The following is a 25114-nucleotide window of genomic DNA, read 5'->3' as shown; positions in this document are numbered from 1 at the left end:
GATGGGCGGCGGACGGTGTTGTATATCTAAAAGGCATTGGACGCGGTGGCAGTGTTTACTGAGGAGGAAGGTGTTGTGGTGTTTGGTTAGTTTGTAATATCAGCAGCACTAGTCAAAAGTTTTGCGGAAAAAAAGGTATACATTTGATTAAACCAAAGAAGTTATGCTCATGAGTAAACGAGAGAACCCAAAATACCACCTTGTCAAAACATTACCACCTACAGGTGGACAAGATAGGCTCGGTGGAGGGTGATCCTTCAGACCTACGTAGTAGATATCAAGACCATATTCATGCCACATCACTCGCTCCCCAGCCTGCCCGGGTCTGGTTAGGCCGGGTCCCTGGAGCTCAAGCCACAAATAGCGGGGTTTAGGTAATCGGAGGGGAGGCTCGCCCTCCCAGCTTTGCTTGGCAACCAACGTTCTCCCCCGAATTCCCCCCAACGTGCTACACGCCAGTATCACCAACAGCTCCCCCCCCACCCCCATCAGCACCTCTCATTCCATCGCCGCCATCTCGCCCCGGACACTCACACACACCCCAGCTCGCCAGAAAAACACTACAAAATGGTATGGCCCCCCCCCCCCAAATCCCCGGAAGCTGGCTAGTGGGGCGGCAGGAGGAGGGAGGAAACTAATGAAAGCTTCCGTATTAGTCGAACCCATTCTCGATAAACGGAGGTGCGGTCGTGGCTATGTAGGTGCTCTTCTTTGCTTGCTTGTGCAGCTAGCTAGCTAGTGGCCCTTGATGTGCGGCGGATAGATGGATGGATAGATGGATGGCTGACCTGATGGAATCGCGGGCGGCAGGGTCGGGAAGGACTGTGTAGCTATCGCTTGCGATCTGAGATTGGGGATGCAGGCCCTCACGGTCTCGAATGACTTTCCCAAGATCTTCAACTACGGCGACGTCTACCTCGGCCTCACCGGACTGGCCACCGATGTCACTACCGTGTATGTTTCCCCCGTCCCCCGTCCTCCTCCTGTGCTCCCTTAGACCTGCAGCTAATGTATGTGGGGGTGGTGGTGTGTAGGTCCGAGATGTTCCGCTACAAGGTCAACATGTACCGGCTCCGCGAGGAGCGTGATATCGAGCCCGAGACAATGGCGAACCTGGTCTCGTCGTCGCTGTACGAGAAACGCTTTGGGCCGTACTTTGTCAGCCCGGTGATTGCGGGCATCAACCAGCACTCGCAGAAGCCGTTTGTGTGTGGGTTTGACTCTATTGGGTATGTTCTGGTTATGTGTTTTTCTTGGTTTTTTGTTTTTGTTTGGCGTGGGATGTGGAGTGGGGTGCTGATGGAGGTGCTGGGAGGGATAGGTGCATCGATTTCGCAAAGGACTTTATCGTCAGCGGTACGGCGAGTGACCAGTTGTTTGGTACCTGCGAGAGCTTGTGGGAGCCGGATATGGTGAGTGTTTTTTCTTGGCTTCTGTGGGGTGTTGTGGGTAGGTAGGTGCTGATTGGGGTGGTAGGAACCTGAGGATCTGTTCGAGACAATCTCGCAGGCGATGCTGAACTCTGTTGATCGTGATGCGCTGTCCGGTTGGGGTGCTCACGTCTATGTTATCACGAAGGACAAGGTCGTCAAGAGGCTGCTCAAGGGTACGTATTTCTTCATGTTTGATGGTTCGGGGATTGGTGGGCTAATGTGGCTTGGTTTGGGGGGTGCAGGTAGACAGGATTAGATGTGGATACCTTTTTTTCTACTTTTCGGAAGAGAGCGCCTGTGTTTGTATGCTACAATAGATAATCACATCGCTTTAAGGATTCTTCATTTTGCTATCTATGTGTGGGCTTGATGTGCTTTGAAGAGCGCCAGCTGGTAGCGCATGACATGGTAACATGGAAGGGATATATTGACGCCATTAATACCAAACCAACAGGCATACATAATTCTGTTGAATGAGTGATGTTGCATGAAGGGAGTAGTTTTAGGCGGTAATTGTGACAATACCTAGAATGTAGATGCTGTAGGATCGAATTAGAAGTCTCCCGGGGATGTCGCAGCAGCTATCCTAGAAAGCTGTAGGATTCTATATCCCCCAAAAGCTGCCCATTGAATGTTTGTACCCACAGCAGCAGCGGGGCGTGACGAGGCCTACGTCAGATGCGTTGCCAAGACCGAAGCTTCCATTCCCCTCCACGGAGCCGCACGTCAAAGCTCCCCTCGTCCCAGACTAAAGATCCGCATTACCAAGAGAGAGAGAGCCACTCACCGCTCACCACTCACCACTAGAAATTCAACATCAACACCACGGCTCAGCACTGCTCTCCATCTCCATCCAATACACTACAACACTTCTTATCAGCACCCAGAATACCAAATACCCAGATACCCAAATATTATACGATACACTTAATACCCGTCATCATCTCCTTCTTCTTCTTCTTCTTCTCCCCAGCCGCCGCCCCGACATGGCCTCCAACGTCATCGTCCTCTACAACCAGCGGCGCCATCAGATCAAAGTCACGCCCACCCGCTCACTAAGCGACGTGCACACCGAGGCCTGCCAGAAATTCAACCTCGACCCGCTAAAATACACCCTCAAGTTCGTCGTCCCCCCCCCCCCCACCTCTTCTCCCCACTACTATCCCACCTAGCGTACTAACCTCCCCTCTCTAGACGCGGCACCACCCCCCTCGACCTCTCCCTCCAGATCCGCTTCACCAACCTCGGCCCAGGCGCCAAGCTAGACCTCATCCCCACCCGCCCGCCCACGACCCCACTCACCATCGTCCTCCGCCTGCAATCCACCCCCCCACAGGAACTCAGCGGCCAGTGCGCCCCCACCGCCACCCTCTGGTCCGTCCTCCGGTCGTTCGAGAAGCTCTATGCAGGCCTGAACCTGACCGAGCGGTACGCCTCGAGCGCAACACTGGGCGCCGGCCGCCTACTGTACGAAGTCCCGGCTGTCCGTGTCGCGAATAGAGAGTTTGTGGGCGTGGCAGAGATGCAGACGACCCTGGTGGGGCTGGGGCTGCGCGAGGGGCGGGTGGCCATCGTGGTCGGGTGGCGGAGCTCGGAGGTGCCGTTGGAGGTGGCGCTGGAGGAGATTGAGAGCGTTGCGCCAAGGGCGGGGGCGGAGGAGGTGCCGGCTGCGCTGCCGGCGCAACCGAAGGCGTCCAGAGATGCGGCGAGGGGGGATACGGAGATGGGGGAGGCGGCGGCGGTTGTGGAGGGTGCTGTTGTAGAGGCGCCTGTGGGGGCAGATGCAGAGGGTGTGCTGCAGGGCGACGAGAATGCGCCGGCGTCGGGGGAGCTGGAGAAGCCGACGGTGTCGGTGTACCGGCCGTCGGACTCACAGACCCTTGCCGCAGCTCAGAGTAAGTTCTCCGCCCCCCCCCCCCCCAAACCCATTCCCCGCAGGAATATGTGCTGACAATCATGGATGGGGCGGGTAGTCAACGTGCCCGAAACGGCCTACGAGATCGGCATCAACGAGGCAAAGATCATCCAGCACCACCTCAAGAAGGCGGCCATCGGGCGGCGCCTGCCCTCCGACAAGGAGATTGAAGAGAAGGAGGCCGCCGCGCTCGCCGTGGTCGAGAAGGTGCAGACTGTATGTTTCCGCTTCCTTCCTTCCTTGGTTGGTTGGTTTGTGTAACTGGTGGATCGATCATTGACATGCATGGGCGGGTATGGGTGTAGCTGGTGATCAAAGTCCGCTTTCCGGACGGGTACATCTCGGAGCAGACGCTTCAGGCAAAACACACCGGTACGCCTTCCTCCCCCTTCTTCCCTCTCTCCCCCGCTTCTTCATAGCGTTTATCTAACCAGTCTCCGCAAACCAGCCCAAGACCTCTACGATACCATCCGCACCACGCTCCGCCACCCCCTCGAGCCCTTCACTCTCGGTACCCCCCCCCCCCCCCAAAAAAAAAAAAAAAACCCATCCCCTTGCTCCCCGACCCCACTAACAGCCCATAGTGATCCCCCCCCGCCTCCCCATCCCCGAATCGCGCCAGCGCCTCACCATCGACCTGCGCATCCGCTCCGGCGCCACCGTACACCTAACCTGGGACGGCAGCGCGTCCAAAGCCGCGCGCACCGAGCCCGCGCTCAACGACCAGTACCTCGACGCGTCGCGGGCGCTGCCGGACGTGAAGCTGGCGCAGGAGGAGGGCGAGGGAGCGGGAGCGGGACTGGGGGTCGAGGGGTGGAAGGGGAAGGCGCCCGAGAAGCGGCCGATGGATAGGGAGGCGAAGGAGAGTAAGCTCAAGGCGCTGTTTGGGCTGGGGAAGGGGAGGAAGTAGTGGTTGTTACTGGGGGGGTTTTCTGCTCTGTTCTGGTTCTGCGGGGGGGGAGGGGAGGGGGGTAATAGTGGGTGGCATGAATTTTTATTCCTGACGTGCTGTACTGTCTTTACTGTTCAGACATATTTCTAGCGCTGTCCCTGGCTGAGGGTTTGGTAGAACGCAAATTAAACATTCTCAGAGATCCATACGAACATATAATAATCTCCATCTATGTAGCCCAATTGCTCCTCTTGAGACCAAGACCGGCCCTTCGATCACTGACCCTACCAATCACGTGCACCCGCCATCGTGCATCCGTCGGTGGCTGAGCGCCACAGACCCTTACCCCACACCCGCCACAGCCTCACGTCATTGGCCCACCGAGCGACACTCAATTGCCCTAGGCCTGCTAGTATTCTTTCTTGTCTTGCACAGCACACCTTGCAGGTTTCATCGCAGCTGCTTCCCCCCCCGAGTGCCCCTTAGGCCTGCAAGAAAGAGAAAAAATAGTGCTCCCACATCCCACATCCCACTTTCCACTCCTCATCCCTGCGTCGGTGAGTTGGCTGCTGGCTGCGACTGGAGCTTGTTTAAATACCCGAGAGGATACCACTGCCACAGACTACAAGTTCTACCTACCTGCCCACTCTATCTACATAGATATACTTACCTTTGTCCACTCCATTCCATTGCTTGCCCCCTTCTGCAGATTATTATATCACCTCATTACCCAGCATCATGTCGCCTGGTGAGTGCCGCCCAAAAACCCACCGCTCGATCATTACCCTGCTAACAATGCCCCCGTGAACTACAGGTGCAGCAATCGACTACTGTGAGCATCCTCCCTCCAGCACCTTTTCTCCCCAACTACTACATAAGCTAACCCCCGCAGACGAGGTCCTCAGCATCGCCCAAACCGCCACGCAGCAGCAGGTCCGCGAAGCCTACAAACGGTTCTCCCCTCTCTCCCCTCTACAAGAGGAAATGAACCCCCACTAACACCCCACCCCCCCCTCCACAGCGCGGCACTCCAATCCCACCCCGACCGCGTCCCCCACACCGACCCCAGCCGCCCCGCACGCACAAAAAAGTTCCAACAAGTCAACGATGCCTACTACACGCTCAGCGACCCCGGGCGGCGCCGCGAATACGACGCCACGCGCGCCTACCAGCGCGCCAACGCCAACGCCTTCCACACGCCGCCGCACCCAGATGCGCACTGGGAGGACGCACAGTTCAGCGATGTGTTCGAAGAGATGATGCGCGACGAGGGGTTCGCGCCCGGCGACGAATCCGCCGGCACTGCCACTACCCCACGGGGAAAATCGCTATGGGGCATTGTGGGCGGCCTCAGCGGCGGGGCGCTCGGCTTCATCGTGGGAAATGTACCGGGGCTGCTGGCGGGGGCGGTGGCGGGGAACCGCTTGGGGGCTGTGAGGGATGCGAAGGGGAAGAGCGTGTATGAGGTGTTCCAGGAGCTGCCGCAGAGCGACCGTGCAAAGGTGGGGATTACCCTGGTCTTTTTTGGGATGGGGTTTTGGGGTGGGCTGACGTGTGAGGTCGGGGTCGCGGTGTATAGTTGTTATCGGATCTTGCGTCGAGGGTGTTGGCGCACGCGGTCGGTTAAGAGGTGATCTCTATTCTTTTCGATCTCTCGCTCTGTGGAGTCCCTGCTTGCTTGCGTGCCGAGAGAAGGTTGGTTCCCGGTTTCTTCTTTTTCGTCGCTTTTTTGAGGCGGGAGTGGACTCGATGAGGACTCGGCCGATTACTTGGTGATCTGGGAGGGTTTTTTTTGTTTTGTTTTCAATTCCATTCTGGCGTTTCTCTTTTTTTTTCCCCTTCTTCTTCGTTCTTCCTTTTTTCTGCTGCTTTTTTTTGATATAGCTTTTCCTTGGTATTTCCGATGTCATGAGTATATGCGCAGACGTTCGGTACAAACGACTATATCCATCCCTTTTGCCAATAATATGTGTGTATGTGCGTGTGAGGTCCTAATTTTTCTTGTAGTCGGCTCGTTTTGGTGCTTGAAGTTCTGTCATCCTTTGGTCAGTTGGTGAGGGCATGGATTGTAGATATATAGGCTCTACGTATGGAGGTACTATAGTTAGTGTAAGGTGCGCAAAGATGCTGCAATTAACTACAGCTCATTACCGTGGTTCTATCCTTTACACTATAAAAGATCGCCAGGGTTGACCCTGACCCCAAGCTCCAGAAGGTATGTAGCTAGCTAGTTTATTAGTGATAAACGCCACATAGCACTATGGCCGGCGGCGGTGGAAATACACACTGCATTATTCAGCTCATAGCATGTGCACTTGGTGATGCCATACACACCGCGAGCCTTCTCTCAGGAAGTCAACCGAGCAGCCTTCTTGACAATTCACAACCTCTTGTACCAGTCCTTATGGCTGACAGTGGTGCAGGTAGAATATATATCAACGGAAGACCGGCTAGGCCGACCTCCACAATCAATGTGTTTTGATGCTCCGGCCAGTTATTCTAATATCATTGCTGCGGCAGTCCAGTCATACCCATACCCAATACACCCCACAGGCCAAGGGCGCCGGCCGGGCTCGAACATTCTGCCCGGCTCTCACCATGCCCGATCTAGAGTAGTAGAATATTATCCCGGGAGAAACAGCGTTCCCGCCTTCTCATATTCATATTCCCAGCAGCAGTTAAACCTCAAAGGGGAGATGGAAAGCGTTAATTCTCGTGGCCGTAACGGGGTGGGGAGAAAGTGGTGGTTGAAGTGCGTTGATGATGGAGAAAGCTTTTCAGGCTAGCTATTGGAGTTCGAGATATCGATCTCTTTATCGGAGGTGTTGCTCGGATGCAGGATATGAGAGTGATGATGGATATATCAAGTGGGTGCCGCAGCATATGCTTAACCGAGTCCAGTCACGCAACCGCTGCAACGTCTTAAAACACCTATTCGAATAACCTGCGATGTGGCTCGCACATGCATCATGGGCTATCACTCGCGCCAAGCCTAGGTTTCTGGTGGGCTTTGTCTTTGGATTGATGTCACTACAAGAACGGGGTCTCTTGTGCTGTTCGGCCGTAGATATAAAGACACATAGACGGGCTCTCTTGTAGCTTACCTTTATCTTCTCCTGCTAGTTTGACCACCCACGCAAAAGGGCGCATTTTCTTTTGGAGATCAGTTCGTGAAGTGCGATAAATTTCAATTGTTCGCAAATTAAAGCACAAAGCACGCACTCTAATTAACTCTAGAAGCAACATTCAGCAAAAGACACAAAACACGCAATTAATCTAACCTGACCATCCAAAAACACAAAAAGTCTCTCAAACCAAGTCCAAACACGTACACTCCAACGCCTCCCGCCAATCCCATCACCACACCTAATGCCCCCTCCACAAGCTCCTATGCACATCCAACACCCACAGCCCCCTCAACCTCCCCAAACTGCACACAATCCCCTCCCCAACGCTTCCCGAACCCCACACCCCCGGCGGCATATGCGCCCCGCCCACCACCGGCACCGGCACCACCTCCTCCCCCATCACCTCCTCCCCACACACATACTCAAACCCGCCCACCATCACCACATCCCACATCTCCTCCCCCGCCGCCGGCACGGGCTCACACAGCCGCGGCACAAACCTCAGCCACTCCCACATCGGCGCCAAATAGCACACACCCTCCGGACACTCCTCAACACCCTTGACATACTCGCGCGTCCACACAGCATACTCCCCCTCCGTGCTCCCCGCCACCGCCGCCGCGTGCGCCCGCTCATCACCAACCCGCGAGAACAGCATAGTCCAGTAGTTCAGCCACGCCCTTTCGATCCTTACATGCCGCTTCTGCGACAGCCCTGACAGCGACAGCGCCCCCTGCCACTCCAGCGAGAGATCCACGAGCACGAATATGCCGTCAGAGTCGGACCCGGAGTCCTCCGAGTCGGTGTCGTCTTCGGGAAACACTAGTGTGTTCCACCGCCCCAGCAGGTCCGGGAACATGTTCCCGCAGCCCCGCGGCATGCGCCGTGTCTCTTCCAGAAACACGGGTTTCCAGATGCGCAGCTGGTGGAGGTAGCTCTCGAGTTGGATGGCCTCGTCGATGCCGACTCTGCTGCCGCCGGAGAGGATACCAGTGGTCCGCATGGCGGCCGGAGTAAGGCTCGCGGGTGGGCTTTTGGATATTAGGCGCTGCATGTCGCCCTGGGCTTTGAGGAGGGCGTGGAAGTGAGGTGTGAGAGAGGGCGTGAGTTCGGTCGCGGCGATGGCCTCGCAGATGTCGAATTGGTAGCGCATGACGGTCTTGCGGAGGTGTGCGGTGTTGGTGTTGGGGAGGGCGGAGAGGAGGTTGGAGAGAGAGGTGAAGGAGGCGAGGTTTTGGGAGATTTGGATGAGGAGTTCGGGGGAGAGGTCTTTTAGGGAGGTGGGTTGCGTGGACATTGTGCTTTTTTTTGTAGATTTGGTGATGTTGTTGTTATCGATGTTATCGATGTTATTGATGCTACTGCAGTGATGCTTTGATGTTATTGATGTTAATAAATTGATATGTGAATGCAGATTGGAACTCTTACTGATAATGGAGTGAAATATATGCCGGGAACCTCTGGGCTTTATACGGCTTGGATATGGACCCAATATGTCGTGGGATTCATCTTGGAGTTGATGGTTGAATTGTATTTCAAAATTCAAGCGAGTGAGATCCCATGTTTGGTACTTTGACGACAATTTTCAAGATAGCTGGCGTGTTTTACAACAGGCCACTCAGAGCTAGATAGGGCTTGAGACCTGAAGCCATTATCGGAGAACCAGGCCTACCTGAAATTATACCATGTATTGCGGCATCTCAAAGCTACCGACTGATGACCATGGACTGGTTGAGCTACTTTTATAGCTAGTGGAGATGGAACAGCTCTCAGCCCACCACCACTGTACATCCCTACAGCGCAAAAACTACTGCTACCCCTACACTAGGACGAATCTCTACTCCGTATTCGTAGCCCAAAAACCCTTTATCCCATTAAACCTGGTCAGTATGTTAAATTGACCAATCTCTTTTGTTTATAACCACTTAGCCAAACAAATAAGTTATTGCGAGTATAAATCGTGAAATATCACTCGTAAGGCAAATTTGGCGCGGCAGCCCTTATCTTTCGAACCTGATGTGTTTATGGATAGCCAGTTGCCCTTTCTAGCAGGGCGAGAATTGTTTTGTGGTGGATTATGTGTTTCCGTGTGAGTTTAGCTCTATTTAGGTGAATAGGTTGATTTCGAGACACTAGTCCCCCCTTTCTTCTATCTCGTTTTCCCTTGTTCTTATGGTGCATGAAGTATCCGCTGAATTATTCCCTTGTACCCAGATGTTGTGGGTTATGATCTATGATTTCTTGAGACTCCTTAGGCTGTAGCCTGGGGACTCTATCCTAGTTTCTTCACACCCGTCGAAGAGCAACAGTCCATGGTCCAGGGGGTATTGTTTTTCGTCTTTATTCGATCCAGCGAGGAATATCGGACTCAATTGTAAAGTCATCCATCTATTGCTAGCCGAAAAACAAGAGTAAACCTAGAAAAATCGAACTCCTCGTGAAAATTAAGATAGCCGTGCAGACCATTGGTCATATAAACCGATTAACGTAATTTTGAACTTTGTTCTCTTTGAACTCGAGTTTTATGGTGGTGAGTAAGTGTGGAGCTGTGGGCATAACCCCCCTTTTTTTTCTTTCTGATGAGTGAACAAGGAGTAATGCCTTCAATCCTGTTTTCCAAGACGGAATACCGTAACTCGTGGACTGCACCCAACAACGGATGCGCGCTGGTTCCGGTCATGATATTGCTGGAGCTGTGTGTAACAAGTGATCCTGCATTAGTTCGTGTCGGGCACGTAGGTGTATCCAACTCCTGTAACTTACATGCAGAGTATATAGAGGTATACAGAGTTACTCTGCTCTAGAGCAGAGTAGAGTAGAGCGCTAGTTGGTACATGTAGTTGGTACACAACAATTCTAATCCGTTTCACACTGTCGCGGTTACTGCCAGTAACGATCTCCGACAGGGTTCTCATCCAGCGCCAAGAACACGGGTCCGGCAACCAACGGCGCGGACAGGAACCCGCATTCCTTAGATCTAGGAATGGCTACAGGAGTTGGTTAGATAAATGTTTTGCAAAATCCCTCTGATGCCCCCCGTTGACAGCGCTAGTTATATCACAAAGGGATTCGAAATAACGACGGTCTCTCCTTAAGAATAGAACCGGGGACCTTTATGACGTCGACGTCAGGCCCTGGAGATATCCGACCCCTACAAGCTTTCCGCACAAGCTTGTTACTGCATCCCCTGCACTCCCCTTCTTCCCGGCCAGCGAGCTGGGGAGTAATTAAACTGATCAAGCATATCGTCAACACCTCCCTATAAATACCTGAAGACCAACCACTTCCACACTTACGTCCCCTAAACATACATCTACAAACATACTCATGAGTTCGCTACCCACAACTGGAGGTTTCCTCCCATTGCAACAGCCTGATGCGCTACTACCACAGCGGAATCGCACTCTCCCAGCACTCATGATCCTCGGTAATGAATCGCATAGTCCAATCAATCATGGGCATGTCCGTCGCCCTAGCATCACGGCTCTGCAGAATCCTCATATGAGGTATATGCGCCTGATTGGGAATAACAATCCGAGGTATCAATGGGAGCGGTATAGAAAATCGCCTTTAGAATTGAAGCAGATGAAAAAGAAAATGTGAGTCACAATTTATCCTCTTAAATAATTATAATTTGAGGAGGAGGAAGAAGCTTACATGTTGGGGTTTCTGTCTCAGTCGAGAGTATTATGAGAGAACCAATTCATTGATTGATCGATATATCTACATCGATGGTCTACTGGATTCAACACTCCCACGAGATTTGTTGCAGACCTATAATCCGGTTAGTGTTCCTATCTATAAAATAGCACACAGACCCGCAGGCCTCTTGTTACAAATAGGAGCATGTCAGTTTAGTTTATCTCACTCAATTTTATATTCCCTCTGACACACTTCAGCCGGAAACAATCCCTGAAACATATCCGGTATTCTCTTCCGACACTAACCCGCACCAAGGGTACGACTCTACCCCCGATGCACCACCACCCTTGAAGAAACGGCCAAGCTATCTCTACAAGATTGCAGATGAAGAATCTCCTTTACTCGGTGACGAAGTAGGCGGCGGGGGAAGTGGAAGCGCTGAGAACATGGCTAAAGTTGTGTAAGTTCCGAATGCGCTCCTTCTTTGGAGATAAAGATATATGGGCTGACAGGATTCGGTAGGAAATTCGCAATTTATCTCAACCTGTTGGCAAATACGTTGCTACTGATATCGAAGATTCTGGTAGCTATTATGACGAATTCGTTGTCCGTGCTTGCTAGTTTGGTAGATGGTGCGTATATATGGGCAATCAGTTCACAGTGTTAATAGAGGGGAGAAAACCTGCTTGCTAACTAACCTGCAGCTGCACTGGACTTCCTCAGCACTGCCATTGTTTGGACTACCACTACGTAAATCTCCTCATGACCCATCACTCGCACCCCAAACTTACCTTTCACAGTCTTATTGAACGCCGAGACAAGTATCTCTACCCCGTAGGCCGTTCCCGCCTCGAACCCATCGGCGTTCTCGTCTTTTCCATCATCATGATCGTCTCGTTCCTTCAAGTGGGCCTAACCTCCCTCCAGCACCTCATCACTCCGGCCACCCACGCTATCGTTCGCCTCACCCCCAGCGCCATCACAATCATGCTTAGCACTATCGTGATCAAAACTCTCTGCTTCCTCTGGTGCCGCTCCGTGCGCAATTCCTCCGTGCAAGCCCTCGCAGCCGACGCCGTCACCGATGTCGTTTTCAATTTCTTCTCTATCCTGTTCCCTCTGCTTGGGACATGGCTGGAGCTGTGGTGGCTCGACGCCCTCGGTGGTGCCCTGCTGTCGGCATATGTCATTATCTCCTGGGCGGGGATCGGTCTGGAGCATGTAGAAAATCTGACGGGTGCTGCAGCGTCCGGAGATGAGAGGAATGTACTGCTGTATATGGCCATGAGGTTCGCAAAGAGCATCAAGGCGATCACGAGTGTTAATGCATATAGGAACGGGGATTTGTTGAACGTAGAGGTGGATATAGTCCTTGATGAGGGGTTAGGATTGAAGGATAGTCATGATTTAGGAGAGAGTTTACAGTATGTGATTGAGAGCCTGGGTGTTGTTGATAGAGCTTTGTGAGTTCCCCTTTGTTTGCTTAAATTGATGCGTAGGGAGTGCTGACTGTAGCAGTGTACATTTGGATTATGATTCAACGAACCCGCCGGGGCATCTTAGATGAGGATGCAGAGGTTCTGGTGAAGCCATCTGAAGAGTAAACATTTTCCTTTCTGGGGTATATTCAGTATCAATAGCGGGTAGGTTCTTTGCTTGATCTTTTGGGGAAATTTCTTGTATCATGGAGTTAGTGGACTAGATAGTTGAAGTGTGAGGATACATACATATAAATGCCGAGATAAGAACACTTATCTATACAAGTATGTATGCGATACAGTCTTGCTCATCGTGATCAGGAAACGTTTCTATTGGTAGATTTTACTACACAACCTCAAGTAAAGAAAGTACATATGAACATGGATGAGAGAGAGCCACCTCTCCATCTATCATTTAGGGAACGGAAAGGTGAAGCAAGAAAATCACAGCTCCCAAGTTAGTTTGTTAGAGTAATTTTAAACCTTTGTTACAGTGTCGAAATAGTGACTATAACTAGGCGGCACCGCCCTATCTTTTTATTACCCCCACCTTCACTTATCTTTCGAAACAGCACCCGCCATCTCCTATGGGCGTTCCAACCATTGTTGACCTTTAACCTCCATTTATGCGCGGAGTATCAACGTGAATCAGTTCCAAAATCTAGGCACCTATGATAGCTCCTGGTTCATGATATAAGTCAACTTTCGCTATAGTAAGGACCAGCAAGACTACTCTAGCATAGCGCAAGCAAAACCCGTTACTTACTACCGAACATTGCTCTTTTTTGAAATATAAGTGGCAGTGATATCACAGTAGTCGCGCAAAAGCAGCTTAGGTCTTACTCTTATTCGGCAAAGGTCTAACATCTTTCTTCGGATTAGGGATTGTAGAGTGTTGAAGGAGATCGCGAGATTTGGCAGCTCTTTCTAATGACTTGTTGCCCACGTTTAGTCCAGGTCTCAATACGTTTTCGAGCCTCGTCATCCCCTTCGTCTCATCATCCGCCGCCCTTGTTTCCCGCCCTCCTCCCCACCGCTCTACATGTATACTTTGCTTGCATTTACACAACATTATGTTCGGGTGAGAACCTGGTCATAGTCTGCTTGCTTGAATGGCAATAAAATTGGGCCTCGGAGCTTCATGAGAGGTGGGTGGGTTTATTTGACCCTAGCCTAACCCAAAAATAATAAGGCAGGCCTAAAGATGTAGCAGCGGCCCGTGAAATGTAGCAACAGTTCCATGATAATAACCATATGGTTACTCAGATTAATTAAACTGTGAGGTACCGGAAGTAGCCCTGAATCCGGGCAGAGATGTTGGATCGGCTAGTTTACCGATTAAAAGGATCTCCAGCCGATCTTCCACACAAGGCAATTCTCGTAAACATGGCCAAACGAGATACCGTTCTTCGGAGGATAAAAGAGCTCAATTGCTAAAAAAAAAAAAGAGAGAGAGAGAGAAAGAGAAAAGCGGCGCCCGTCCATACTACGCACTCCACCTATACCGCGTCCTGGGAGATATATAGCACTAATCCACACCTCAATTAGCATTCCTCTTATAATTACCACACAAAGCCACGCTGGGGAGAAGGAGAGACAAACCGTTGTTCCCCCGAATAAAGACATCCCCATACTTATTTCTGACCTCCCCATTGACGTACTCGACGGTCTTCTCAAGCGCGATGTTCATGTAACCGTCTACGGACGAAAGCTCGCCTATAACCTTTGTCAGCTTGCCTGCTTGCGACTCTCGCCATGTAACCTAGTGTAATGCCAACCTCGATACTCGACTCCCGAGTTCAGCTTCACGGTGATGGGCGCACCAATAATCTCCTGGAGAAAGCCGGAGGGATCAGAGGTAGCTGCGTCGGAAGGGCCGTTCTCGGTCATTTTATCGGGTGGTTGTAGATAGAGGGAGGTATTGGGTTGATGAGGGGGGTGGTTGAACGGAGGTGATGTTGCTGGTGTGGAGTGAGGCTCAAGGTGGGATGGCTTAGTGTATGCTTGGCATTAATCATCAGTGGTCACTCGAAAATATGCTCCAGGAAGAAATTAAATCAAACCTTCGATACCCCGACTACTCACAGCCGGAGCAGGATTATTCAAGGGAGGCAATACTATTACTACACTACCGAAGCTAGGATGCTTAGGACGGGAAACAACCACGGAATACAAGACTACATGTAGGTACGAGGTCAGCTATCTTTAATTCAATTCATCTTTATTCATGATATCTTTCGACCTAAGCTTACGACCTATCCGACCACAAACACAGGGTAGTTCGCCTTCTAACTAGGATAGCATATATTCACTACGAAGCTTTTGAACTTTGAAGCTTCTTATATAGGCCTGACCCAACTATTTTGATCTTATCATGCGTAGTCACATGGCTTATATACAGTCGGGGTACAGAAGTTTTGGTTGTCGTTGCAACACAAAATTTGTATGGGAACACCATACAAAATCAGAAACACTCAAATCATGACTTTAAAAATTAGATTGCACATGCCTGAAGAATGGACTCAAAATTCTAGAATTCTCTGAACTCCGTCATGAGATAATTTCCAACTGCCCTTGAAGAGTTGGAATTTTTTTGATGAGGTTGGGTGGTTGTTTCGGGTAGCCAAACATGGCTACTTTGGCTGTAAAAAGGTATATTACCAAAACTTCTGTCCTGGTACTATATATATAAGAGGAATGAAAGCTTCGAAACTGCCCTCGATATTAATAGTCGTTCGAACATTGTGGCTCATGAATGGAGTTATGGCTGGTTAAAAAAATCATAGGGGACGAAAAGTCGATGATTAAATGACAGTGGGGAGAACAAATTCAATGCAGATTATGGGCGAAATAAGAAGAAAAGCATCAGTCGGAGCAACCTCTCGGTGGTAAACCCCGTGGATCAAACACGCGGTGTCAAACCAGAAGTTCTACCCTCTAAGCCACGGCGTCGGAAAATAATATTTCAAGAGCTTAGTAATCCACCATTTAGGAGTGTTAGAATCCGAATAGCCTTATACATAGAACTAACCGCCCCTAGACAGCGAATCGATAGTAACAACTTGTGCAAGGCTGGGGTGGACCGGCTTCGGCGTATCAGTACTTATCTCTTGCCTTTTACCAGAGATAACCATGCGTACGAGCACTAGCGGTCTCTACATAATCTTTGGAAACCATCAGCGAAGGTGACGTTCGTTCGAACCCTGCTCCTTTCACTTATCTTTTAATGGTGCAGAGTATACGAGTGATAACCATGACTCACCCGCATTCCTTCTCGACCGTAGATACACTCCAACCCTATATTTGATTACTGCAGCCACCTGATTCGATATTATGGAAACCTGGAAGGGTCAGGTTTATGTCTACATCGCAGAATATTGCTATATCTCGAGTTTTCCCTGTCATTGGCCTTACAGTTGATATCAATCCACGGTATCCTGGATGAGTGAGTAGAAAGGCTTGGCGGTTCAGTTACGCGGTCAAATAAGAAATTCACGGCTCAAGCCATACTGCAGTGTTTATTAATTTATCCTGGGCTACTGTAGAATGTTGATATCATGAGCCGTACGAATCAGCATGTAGGCACTACGGTTTACGTGTCTTTAAAGCCGAGGGCTATCAAAAATGTCCTAAACCCGTATATAAGCCCTTGATCCTGCCTCTCTCCAATACAATCACCATTCTGTGCAGGTCTTACGCGGCAAGGCTGCAAGGCCATAAGGATGTATATACTAGGGTGTAGCGAAAAATGATCAGAATCTGATAAGACAAATACACGTATTCACCACAGCATTCACTTATTAGATTCTGATCACTTACCCTCAACACCCGGTACATGTAGCTGTAGTTACGAGGCCCTCAAAGATGGGATCTCAACATCTGTATTTCCACTTTTCATTCTTGATAACACCAGCTCCTCTCTATTGATTTACTCGGCTCCAACAATCATGAACAGTTCTCGAACTCTGTTGCATGACGTATCACTCGCTTCCTCCCACCTCTCAACCAACTTATCTTATCTACAATCGCTATCGGTACCTGCATGCAGCAAACCCCATCACATCTACCACAAACGCACAAAGCCCAAACACCTAGGGAAACTGCATGACCCTACCCCTTTTGTAGGATAACCGGCACCAATCAATCATACACGCCCCACCCCTCTCGCGCTGAACTTGACGGCAATAATGTAAATGAAATGAATCACGGGTACAGTACAGTCACTTTTGTCTTACCACGGCATCAGCAGATTGACGCCGAAAAGTCTCGGTTCTTTGAGCCTGCAGGCGTACTATTCGTACTGTTGGTAGAAGGCTCTGCTTTTAGGTGGTGGTTCTACCACTAGTGGGAACATAGAGCAAGTATACAAACACATCGAATGAATACCAGTTGCACCATGGGAAATTAACTCCTCATAAGATCCAAGTTTAAATCACTGCTATCATGACCATGAAAATCTACACATGTAGCACAGGAATATCTTTTAATTCATCACTAGACCTGCTACCGCGTCAATTCGCTCATCCCACCACTGAACAAGCTGAATTTATGACCAACAATGCGGACCATACACAACACACAATCCAGCAAAACAAAAGACTCAATTAATAATTACTTAGGGGTCATTAATCTCCCAAGATTCTGACAATTAACCTATAAAACAAACATGGCGACACCCGCCGCCGCCGCCATCAATCCTGACCCGGCCACAACGTGACCTGCGGCATTCGAGCTCTGGGACGCAGCACTACCAGTCGACGTGGGAGTGGAGGTGGAAGTGGCACGAGTGGTAGTCGCCGAAGCATTCCCGCTACTCCCCGACGGCGTCGCGGTAGCACTTGCCAAGATGTCCGATGAGATGGTGACGCTATAGGCACCGCAGAGACCCTGTGCCAGGGCAACGAGCTCTATTACGCGTGTTAGATGTGGATCAGAAGGTGGGAGGCGGGCGGGGGAGACATACTGGCTTGGTCGGCTTCGCTGGGGCAGGCGGGCCTAACGCAGTCGGCTAGAGAGCTGAGCCAGGTATTGCTCCTACACCAACAGGCGTAGTCTGCAGCGCCGCAGCCGTCGGGGGATGAGCTCATTACGCAGGAGAGCTGTAGGGGAGGGGTGTAATGTTAGCATATCTCGCTACTCTCTCTCTCTCTGGTGTGGTTAGGCCACTTACAGCACAGGTGGGGACATCGGAGATATTTATAGATTGAGCAGCAGCAAAGCCGGCAGCGACGAAGATGGAAGCAAAGATTGAAGCCTTCATGTTGGAATTGGTTTATGTATTGTGTGTGGGGCGATTAAGTGAAAGGACGAGTGTATGTAGTTGCGAGCGTGAGGATGGGAGAAGAAGGGGCAGCGACGTCTGCTTTTGAGGTTGGTCCCAAGCACACTCGCCTGCAGCCATAAGAAGGGGACTTTAAGCTATGATCCATGCCCATGCAATCCACCCAACCGCCTAGTCACACCCACCCAAGTTTACTTAGTGCTTGCATACTTCCACGCACAGGGGTGGAGAGTAACATTCGAATTCGAAGGGTGGCAGTGCACAAAGGAGTGAATGCTACAATAGGTACATGTATCATAATTATCTCTTGGAGGCACTACGTTCTACTTGGTGCTCACAATAGAGTACCCAGAGGTTCTCTATTGAAGGCTCCATATTTGGCACTAGCTGTACCTGTAGACGGCGTAGCAAATACGTGCCGCCCAAAATCACCCATCTGGCAAAGTTGTCAAGCGGCGTAGTAGATACTAGAGGCACTCGTTTTTTCATTAAACACAACACAACAAACGCCGAACTTCTCAAAGATAGGGGCGGAGGTGAGCTGGCAGCAAGAGAGCGAGCTGGCAATGGCCGGCGGTCCCTCGGTCGGTCTTTACTTCTCATTACAGTTGAAGTGTTGATCTGTTTGTTGATCTGAAGGTTCCAAGGTCAAGCTAGAGTTCGGATGCGTGGAGCAAGCGGGGATCTGCCCTGCGCTAGTGGGAAGTTCCCCTTCCTTGCAATTGGGACGGAGAGGTGTTCCAAGTTCAATACCTAACCGATTGATTGACAGGAGAGACCTGGGGAGAGTCTATCTAGAGTACAGTTTAAGGTGTATCTAGAGTAGGTGGGCATCTAAAGTACCTAAGTTGCTTCTAAACGGCACTTTATTTTTGACCTGTGGTGGAGGTGGGTGCTCTAAAGATAGATTCCATAGTTACAGCACAGCCCGACAGCCATGAGGAGATATTTTTTCTTGGATAAGACGGGGGAGGGCAAAAGCAATAGCCAAGGTACACGATTGTAGAGAATAATGCTTCAGAGTAGTACGTATGCATTTTCTTGGTGTTTGCGGTGGTCGGACCATGCCATGACATCTTTTTGGTGGTGCCCGTGGTTTTGGTTTTGTCTCAGGATGGGAGGGAGGATGGGGTGAATGGCCTATCGATTCGAGGGTACAATTGCGACGGTGAATACGGATTGGCTCTTCTACCGTACTGTATTGTGCTACTGTAAATGTAACTACTCTAATTATCATAGAGGGTACAACCCAGGAATAATAATCCAGAGTAGTCGTCTGTCGCAAATATCTACTTCATCCATTCCAATGTCAGTAATCGCAACAGAGCTGAACCTCTCCACCCCCCACCGCCCCAACGTGTTCAGCCTGCAACTCCCTCTCTGTCTCCCTCTCTCGCAGAAGAGACACAATATGTAGAATAGGTGCTCCAGAGTCACACGAAACACGGAACTTTCCATCCAGACACCTCACCTCTGCCTCCCCCCCGCATGAGGTACACACCCCCCGACCACGACATTATTCCGGATTCCGGATAACTACAGACTACAAACTACTTACCACATACACACAATAGGTACCTCCCTACCTCCCTATCTCCCTCGCGCTTGCTCGCGACAGTATCCACAAACATCCATCAGTACCTTAGCAGCAGCAAAATAAGTCAGAATGGGACTTGGGATCCTCGAGCCTTCTGCGGGCGGGCATGTCCCTGGTAAGCTTCCTTTTTGTTCCTCGTTTGCGAAAAGTTTTTTTATGTAGCTGACGGCGTGCGCAGGAACATCCTTCATGGGGGCGATGGGGCCCAAGAATGTTGTTGGTGGATATGAGGGTGAGCAGATGGACCCGAAGCTGAAGTACGATACGAGCGGGCCGGTGCCGATAGTGCTGGTGCCGCAGCCGAGTGATGACCCGAATGATCCTTTGGTAGGTTGTTCTGGATGGTGATGTGGTTGAGGCGGGAGTTGTGCTGATGATGGGTAGAATTGGTCGTTGGCAAAGAGGGATTGTATCACGGTTATTTTGTGCTGTGTTTCTGTAAGTGTAGCTCCCTTCTAAGCAGCTATATATGGAAAGATAGCTAATACAATTTCCAACACCAGGTCCTGGCATCATGGTACGTAATATTGCTTCAATCGGCAACACCAGTAAAACAGTCAACAACTAACTCGCCATCAGCCTCTCCTCAATCCTCGCTTCGAATACCATCTACATCGCTATCCACCTAAATGAAAATGTCAATCGTGTCGCCGCCCTAACTGGCTACCACCTCTGCGGCGTCGGGGCCTCTGGCCTTATCATTGTTGCCACTGCCCGCGTCTGGGGCAAGCGACATCTCTACGTTCTCGGTACCGTACTGCTCTGCATAACTTCCATCTGGGCCGGCGCCGCACAGTCCTATAAGTCGCTCCTCTGGGCGCGTATTATCCAGGGCGTAGCGGCGTGCTCGTTTGAGGCACTGGTGAATGCGAGTGTCGGAGATTTGTACTGTGTCCATCAAAGGGGGAAGAGGATGGCTATGACGAATTTTGCGCTGTTTGGGGGCGCTTTTATGACACCGGTGGTGGTTGGGAAGATTACGACTGTCATGGGATGGAGATGGCCGTTTTATTTTGTGGGGATCTTTGCGGGAGTTTGTGTGCCATTCGTGAGTGAGCCCCCGGGATCAGAGTTGGGTGTGTACGGGTTGGAGAGAAGGACCAGGGAATCGAGGGATAGTGCTGGGGCGTTCAGTGGGACCTTTTGAGATCAGTGCAAGCGATCGAACATCAGAATTGGTTACATACGGGCCCCACCATGATCAACTATATCAAAATCGCATAGATGAGATAAGGAATCCCTTCCTTCATTGTCTTTTGGTCTACGGGTTGGGGTTCTACGGTCGAGTTTAGATGTTCGCCCGATTTCACTGGTTTCACGACGTCTACTGAACTCCTGACTACCTTTATGAGAAATTTCTGTGCACAAAGTCAGTTTATCTGCCTTGATCACGATTCGGGATATTTTCTGGTTCTTCTCTCCAGGACGAGCACAACCCTCAATCTAAGCTTAGTCAGTATATAAAAAAGACCCCCCATTAACCCAGGTCTCGTAGGTGTTTTTCTTCTGCCCCGAGACGGCCTACCGCCGTGCGACCCAGTATAACACCGACCTTTCCTCGAACTCGCAAACACACATACTCCCCTTCAATGGCCGTGTCACTCCAGCGGCTATGGATTTCCCCGACCCCATCCCCGCACTCAGTAAAGAAGCCGGGGCCACGCCCATCGAGAATCTCGATACTGACATCCCACCTCCGCGTGCAACCTTCCTGCAATCCCTTGCGCTCTTCAACGGCCGCAAGACCTCCGACTCGCTCTGGAAGCTCGTCCTCCGCCCCATAGTGCTCATCGTCCATCCTGCCGTCTTCTGGGGCATGCTCACGCAGGGCGCACTCATTGGCTGGTCGGTGATGATCGGTGTCGTCATTGCATACATATTTATGATGGCGCCCGTCCGTTTCCATGAAGAGCAGATTGGGTACATGTATGCCGGCGCGTTCCTGGGCGCAATGTTAGGCTTCCTGCTCGCCGGGCTGCTGGCGGATTGGTCTACGAGAGTAATGACGAGATGGAATAAAGGTGTCTTTGAGCCCGAGTTCCGCATCCTCCTTGTGCTGCCGCAGGCCATTACGGGAATCACGGGTGTCTTCCTATTTGGCTGGACGGCGAGTAAGCCAGAGACGTACGGATGGGCGGTGCCCGACTTCTTTTTCGGCATGGAGTAAGTTGCCCCTCTTCCAGTTTCTCCCTACCTACCCATACTAACAGCGCAATCAGGGTAATGGGAATGATCATTGGCGCTGTCGCTGCATCGCTGTATATTGTCGACGCGCACCGCAGCATCGCAGTCGAGGTGTTTACCACGTTCCTGCTGTTTAAGAACTTCTTCTCGTATGCGCTCACGACGGGGGCGTTTGACTGGCTGATGGAGCTAGGGACTTGGCGCTTGTTTTGGACGATGGGTATAGCACAGGTCGCGGTTTGCGCACTGAGTATACCTATGTATGTGTGGGGGAAGAAGAACCGTAGACTCATGCAGAGATGGGATATCTTGAGGTTGTGTAGGTTGGATTAGTGGTTAATGGAGGGCAGGTTTTTACGATGTATGTGTCTATGTTGTGGTGATGGTAATGCAGATGGAGCGGGCGTATATATTATTATAGTAATTTGATATAACTCATTTTTACTTGGTGCGGTGGGGTTTCTGGTGGTTATTGTGGCATAGCTAAAGGAATATACATAGCAGATTAGGTATAATTGAAGTCTTGGTCGATATAGATGAATATCAGTAATTTGCCTCCGTTCTGTTTCCTACTTCTCTACGTTTATTCCCTTTTATTGCCGTTATTGTTTCTCGCTCTCATGCTTTATCTATAGTATCCCCTACAGCTAAAAAAAATATATAAAAATAAAAATAAAAACGCCCCCTTCCTATTTAGCAAACGTCCTACTGATACCCAGGCGCATTTCCACCTATGCCCACAATACCTGCCAAGAACTAATAAATACGGAAAATACTAGTCCTTGCTAGATATAAAATTCCAGGAATAAAACTCCATATAAGAAACCCCATAAAAATCCCCAATTCCGTTCATAAATCAAACTCAAATTTACTCCCAGGCTCGGAAATCAAAAACCAACCCATAGCGCAGCGTGAATATGGCGAGTGATGCTCTGTGATTCATACATTTACTAACGAAGCCTCTGACACGAAGCGAACTGCTTATGTTTTGCTCTAGAACCCCTCCTATATACACATGCGGAAGCAATTGCTACATAAACTGTCTGTTGAGAGCGGGGGACGGGAAGATGGGACCGAGTGCACTGATGGGGTAGAAGGTGGTTGGTGAGTAACCGGTTCATCTACGACTAGCTACATGTAGTCCTCACAACCGCACCACATAGAACTATAGCAACACTTCTTCAACTGTCTCGATCACTCCAGTGATAGGGACTTTCATCTAGCGCCTCGCTCAGCGCCTACTGCGTAGATATGCTAAGGGTGGTGGGCTGGTGTATTGACAAACTGTAGAGGTGATGCAGAACGGAGGGTAGATATGTAGCACTATATCCACAGAACGTTTAGAAGATATAGTACGGGGCTTGTAGAGACTAATTGTAGACAGAGACGTTGACTCCATTACTTGGATAAAGTATTTCCTTGGCACCCGAGTGATATGACATGACGTTGCATGAATGCCACATAAACCAATTATTTTACCCCTAACCCTGTATTTACTCCTCCCTATTTCCTCCTCTTGTCTTTTGCCCTTTTCCCTCCAAATTCACCACCTCCCCCGTGGTTTTCTTCATCTCTTCCGTAATTCTCTTCCCCTCTTCCATGAGAGGAGGAACAGGTTTATTTTATCCCTCCTCTTCCCCCTCCATGCGAGGAGGGAGGCGGGTTTGTTTTCTCCTCTCCCTCAATGAGAACTGTATCTGTTTCCCCTCACCCCACTCCGCAGTAAGAGAGGAGAACGCCGTTTCCTCCCCTCCCCCCTCAAGTGAGGAGAGGGAGAGAGATTATTTCTCTCCTTCCTCCTTCCACTCTATGAGAGGGGGTTTGCCTTCTTCACCCCCCCCTCTCTATGAGAAGAATTTAGAGAGGCGAGTTTATACGTTCTCCCCCTCCTCTCCCACACTTTAACCCCCCCCCCCCCCCTTCCTTCTCCCGTGAGAGGTAGAGAAGCGGAGCTGACCTTAGGTGCTTGCCGAGAGCTCGAGAGAGGTTTCATCTCCCCTCTTCTTCCTTTCACTAGAGATGGGTAGGGGTGTAGCGCTGTGGTTGTGGTTTGTCCGTTTCTCACCCTCCCACCCTCTCATGGGAGAGGATGGAGGATTGAGATGGGCGAAAAAATCAAGGTCCAAGAGGAATAAGATGAGGCGGCCGGGAGTAAGCAAAGGCCCGGGGGGGTGGGGAGGGGAAAAGGGAACAGGTTTCTCCTATTAATTAGAACGGTATTTCTACGATGTTGAAAATCACTAGGTATTAGGCCCCTCTCCATGATCAAGGGATCCGCAGGGAAAATGTTACTTCATGAGTTCTCACTCGCTAGAAGGTCTGTCTCGTGGGGGCTGTCTGCCTCTAGCTACAATAAGTCGAAACGAGAGCAGCCTCCAGTTTCGTAGAACTCTAGAGCTCACCAACAACTGGCTGTATATTTATCCAGTCTATGTCCTTTGCTTCCTACAAACCTCTGCCGGGTCTGCCCCAGGTGAATTTGGTGGCAATAGCTCAACCCCCCAGCGCGCCATTTATGGTCATCAAGGTATGCACTGCCATGCGAAAATGTAGTCACTAAGATTGGCTAGCAGTAAAGCAGATGTAAAGATGGAGAAAACGGTAGGAGCGGAAGGAGGAGGTGGGAGTTAAGCCCGATCCTACATGTAGTCCGTTTTAGCTTTGGTAACCACTATAAACGCAAAGTTATGCGGGAGTGAAGACACCTGTTTCTATTAGAGGGTCGAGGGACTTATGTAATCTAGAGTAGTGTCTGAACCTCCCTACTTCTCGCTTCCCACAACCCACACCCACTCTCGTGTAACGCTATTCTCTAACGCTATTCGTAGCCCGGCTTACCCACGCCCTTTCACGGGGACCTTCGTCTTATGGTTCCCATTTAGCGCTTATATCACCAAACACAAAATATGACCCGGGTCGTACGATAAATCCACAACATTGTGATACGACAGGCTTAACCCGAGGTTTATACAATAATGATGAGTTGACGAACTGGAGGGAAGTGGCGTTCGTACACAACTTATTCTCCAAAGAATCTACATGTAGTTACTGGTCATTTCTAACTGAATATGCACTGGCTGAGGTGCCGATACCTAAGGTTCACTTTGTGTGAGGCCATGGAGTACCAACGTCTACGTCCAAAGTGATAATCGCATTTGCGCCCCCTAGTACTGCGTCGTCATGGTTTATTGTTCTTAATCATTCTCTACTGAAATATATTGTCCGTGTGTCTACTAGAACAAATTGCAAAAGTACCGCGCGTGAGGGATTGTTGCAACCAATCAACGTTGGCCAATTTCTATGGTGCACGACTGACCCGGGTGCGCGACTGTCCCCTCACGCGCGGTACTCAGAATTGTTATAAGGTGAGATGAAAATTGCCTTTCTTATCCCGTTCGAGAGGATCACCGCTAATGGGGTTTCGCTTCCTTATCTTCGCAGCTTCTCTTGTCTTCACTTACTGAAGAATCTGGCTAGATGATGGGGATGTATTTTCAGGTTTTGGGGTTTCCCACAAAAGGTTTTGTGCAAGATGGATCATACCACATCTTTGCACCAGCAGCC

General features: G+C 50.3%; 8 protein-coding genes across 8 annotated transcripts; 5 read left to right on the top strand and 3 right to left on the bottom strand.

Annotated features, from left to right (window-relative positions):
- Positions 1 to 856: 856 nt before the first annotated feature.
- On the top strand, positions 857 to 1689 carry H6S33_005118 (uncharacterized protein; the record flags this gene model as incomplete). The annotated part of the gene is made up of 5 exons (XM_044836470.1): positions 857 to 954; positions 1035 to 1229; positions 1322 to 1412; positions 1477 to 1606; positions 1676 to 1689. The coding sequence occupies 5 exons, from the start codon at positions 857 to 859 to the stop codon at positions 1687 to 1689; spliced, it is 528 nt and encodes a 175-aa protein (XP_044690331.1).
- A 730-nt stretch (positions 1690 to 2419) lies between these two features.
- H6S33_005117 (uncharacterized protein) lies at positions 2420 to 4258 on the top strand (the record flags this gene model as incomplete). The annotated part of the gene is made up of 6 exons (XM_044836469.1): positions 2420 to 2553; positions 2628 to 3328; positions 3407 to 3564; positions 3654 to 3720; positions 3797 to 3859; positions 3933 to 4258. The coding sequence occupies 6 exons, from the start codon at positions 2420 to 2422 to the stop codon at positions 4256 to 4258; spliced, it is 1449 nt and encodes a 482-aa protein (XP_044690330.1).
- Positions 4259 to 4978: 720 nt separating this feature from the next.
- Positions 4979 to 5867, top strand: H6S33_005116 (uncharacterized protein; the record flags this gene model as incomplete). The annotated part of the gene is made up of 5 exons (XM_044836468.1): positions 4979 to 4988; positions 5055 to 5072; positions 5133 to 5193; positions 5262 to 5742; positions 5820 to 5867. The coding sequence occupies 5 exons, from the start codon at positions 4979 to 4981 to the stop codon at positions 5865 to 5867; spliced, it is 618 nt and encodes a 205-aa protein (XP_044690329.1).
- A 1739-nt stretch (positions 5868 to 7606) lies between these two features.
- H6S33_005115 (uncharacterized protein) lies at positions 7607 to 8665 on the bottom strand (the record flags this gene model as incomplete). The annotated part of the gene is made up of 1 exon (XM_044836467.1): positions 7607 to 8665. One exon carries the CDS (start codon positions 8663 to 8665, stop codon positions 7607 to 7609), a length of 1059 nt encoding a protein of 352 aa, XP_044690328.1.
- Positions 8666 to 10695: 2030 nt separating this feature from the next.
- H6S33_005114 (uncharacterized protein) lies at positions 10696 to 12577 on the top strand (the record flags this gene model as incomplete). Its single annotated transcript, XM_044836464.1, has 7 exons — positions 10696 to 10967; positions 11047 to 11152; positions 11268 to 11470; positions 11533 to 11642; positions 11715 to 11760; positions 11811 to 12473; positions 12529 to 12577. The coding sequence occupies 7 exons, from the start codon at positions 10696 to 10698 to the stop codon at positions 12575 to 12577; spliced, it is 1449 nt and encodes a 482-aa protein (XP_044690327.1).
- A 1410-nt stretch (positions 12578 to 13987) lies between these two features.
- On the bottom strand, positions 13988 to 14378 carry H6S33_005113 (uncharacterized protein; the record flags this gene model as incomplete). Its single annotated transcript, XM_044836463.1, has 3 exons — positions 13988 to 14016; positions 14091 to 14204; positions 14267 to 14378. The coding sequence occupies 3 exons, from the start codon at positions 14376 to 14378 to the stop codon at positions 13988 to 13990; spliced, it is 255 nt and encodes an 84-aa protein (XP_044690326.1).
- A 2763-nt stretch (positions 14379 to 17141) lies between these two features.
- Positions 17142 to 17748, bottom strand: H6S33_005112 (uncharacterized protein; the record flags this gene model as incomplete). Its single annotated transcript, XM_044836462.1, has 3 exons — positions 17142 to 17395; positions 17452 to 17587; positions 17659 to 17748. 3 exons carry the CDS (start codon positions 17746 to 17748, stop codon positions 17142 to 17144), a joined length of 480 nt encoding a protein of 159 aa, XP_044690325.1.
- A 1687-nt stretch (positions 17749 to 19435) lies between these two features.
- On the top strand, positions 19436 to 21883 carry H6S33_005111 (uncharacterized protein; the record flags this gene model as incomplete). The annotated part of the gene is made up of 7 exons (XM_044836461.1): positions 19436 to 19481; positions 19545 to 19693; positions 19751 to 19804; positions 19870 to 19883; positions 19946 to 20414; positions 20862 to 21529; positions 21586 to 21883. The coding sequence occupies 7 exons, from the start codon at positions 19436 to 19438 to the stop codon at positions 21881 to 21883; spliced, it is 1698 nt and encodes a 565-aa protein (XP_044690324.1).
- Positions 21884 to 25114: the final 3231 nt, after the last annotated feature.

This window comes from Morchella sextelata, assembly GCF_020137385.1.
Source record: "Morchella sextelata strain SCLS chromosome Unknown scls_19, whole genome shotgun sequence".
Classification (NCBI taxonomy): Eukaryota; Fungi; Ascomycota; class Pezizomycetes; order Pezizales; family Morchellaceae; genus Morchella; species Morchella sextelata.
Note: the sequence above shows the minus strand (reverse complement) of the source record. Positions and strands in the feature narration are given on the sequence as shown.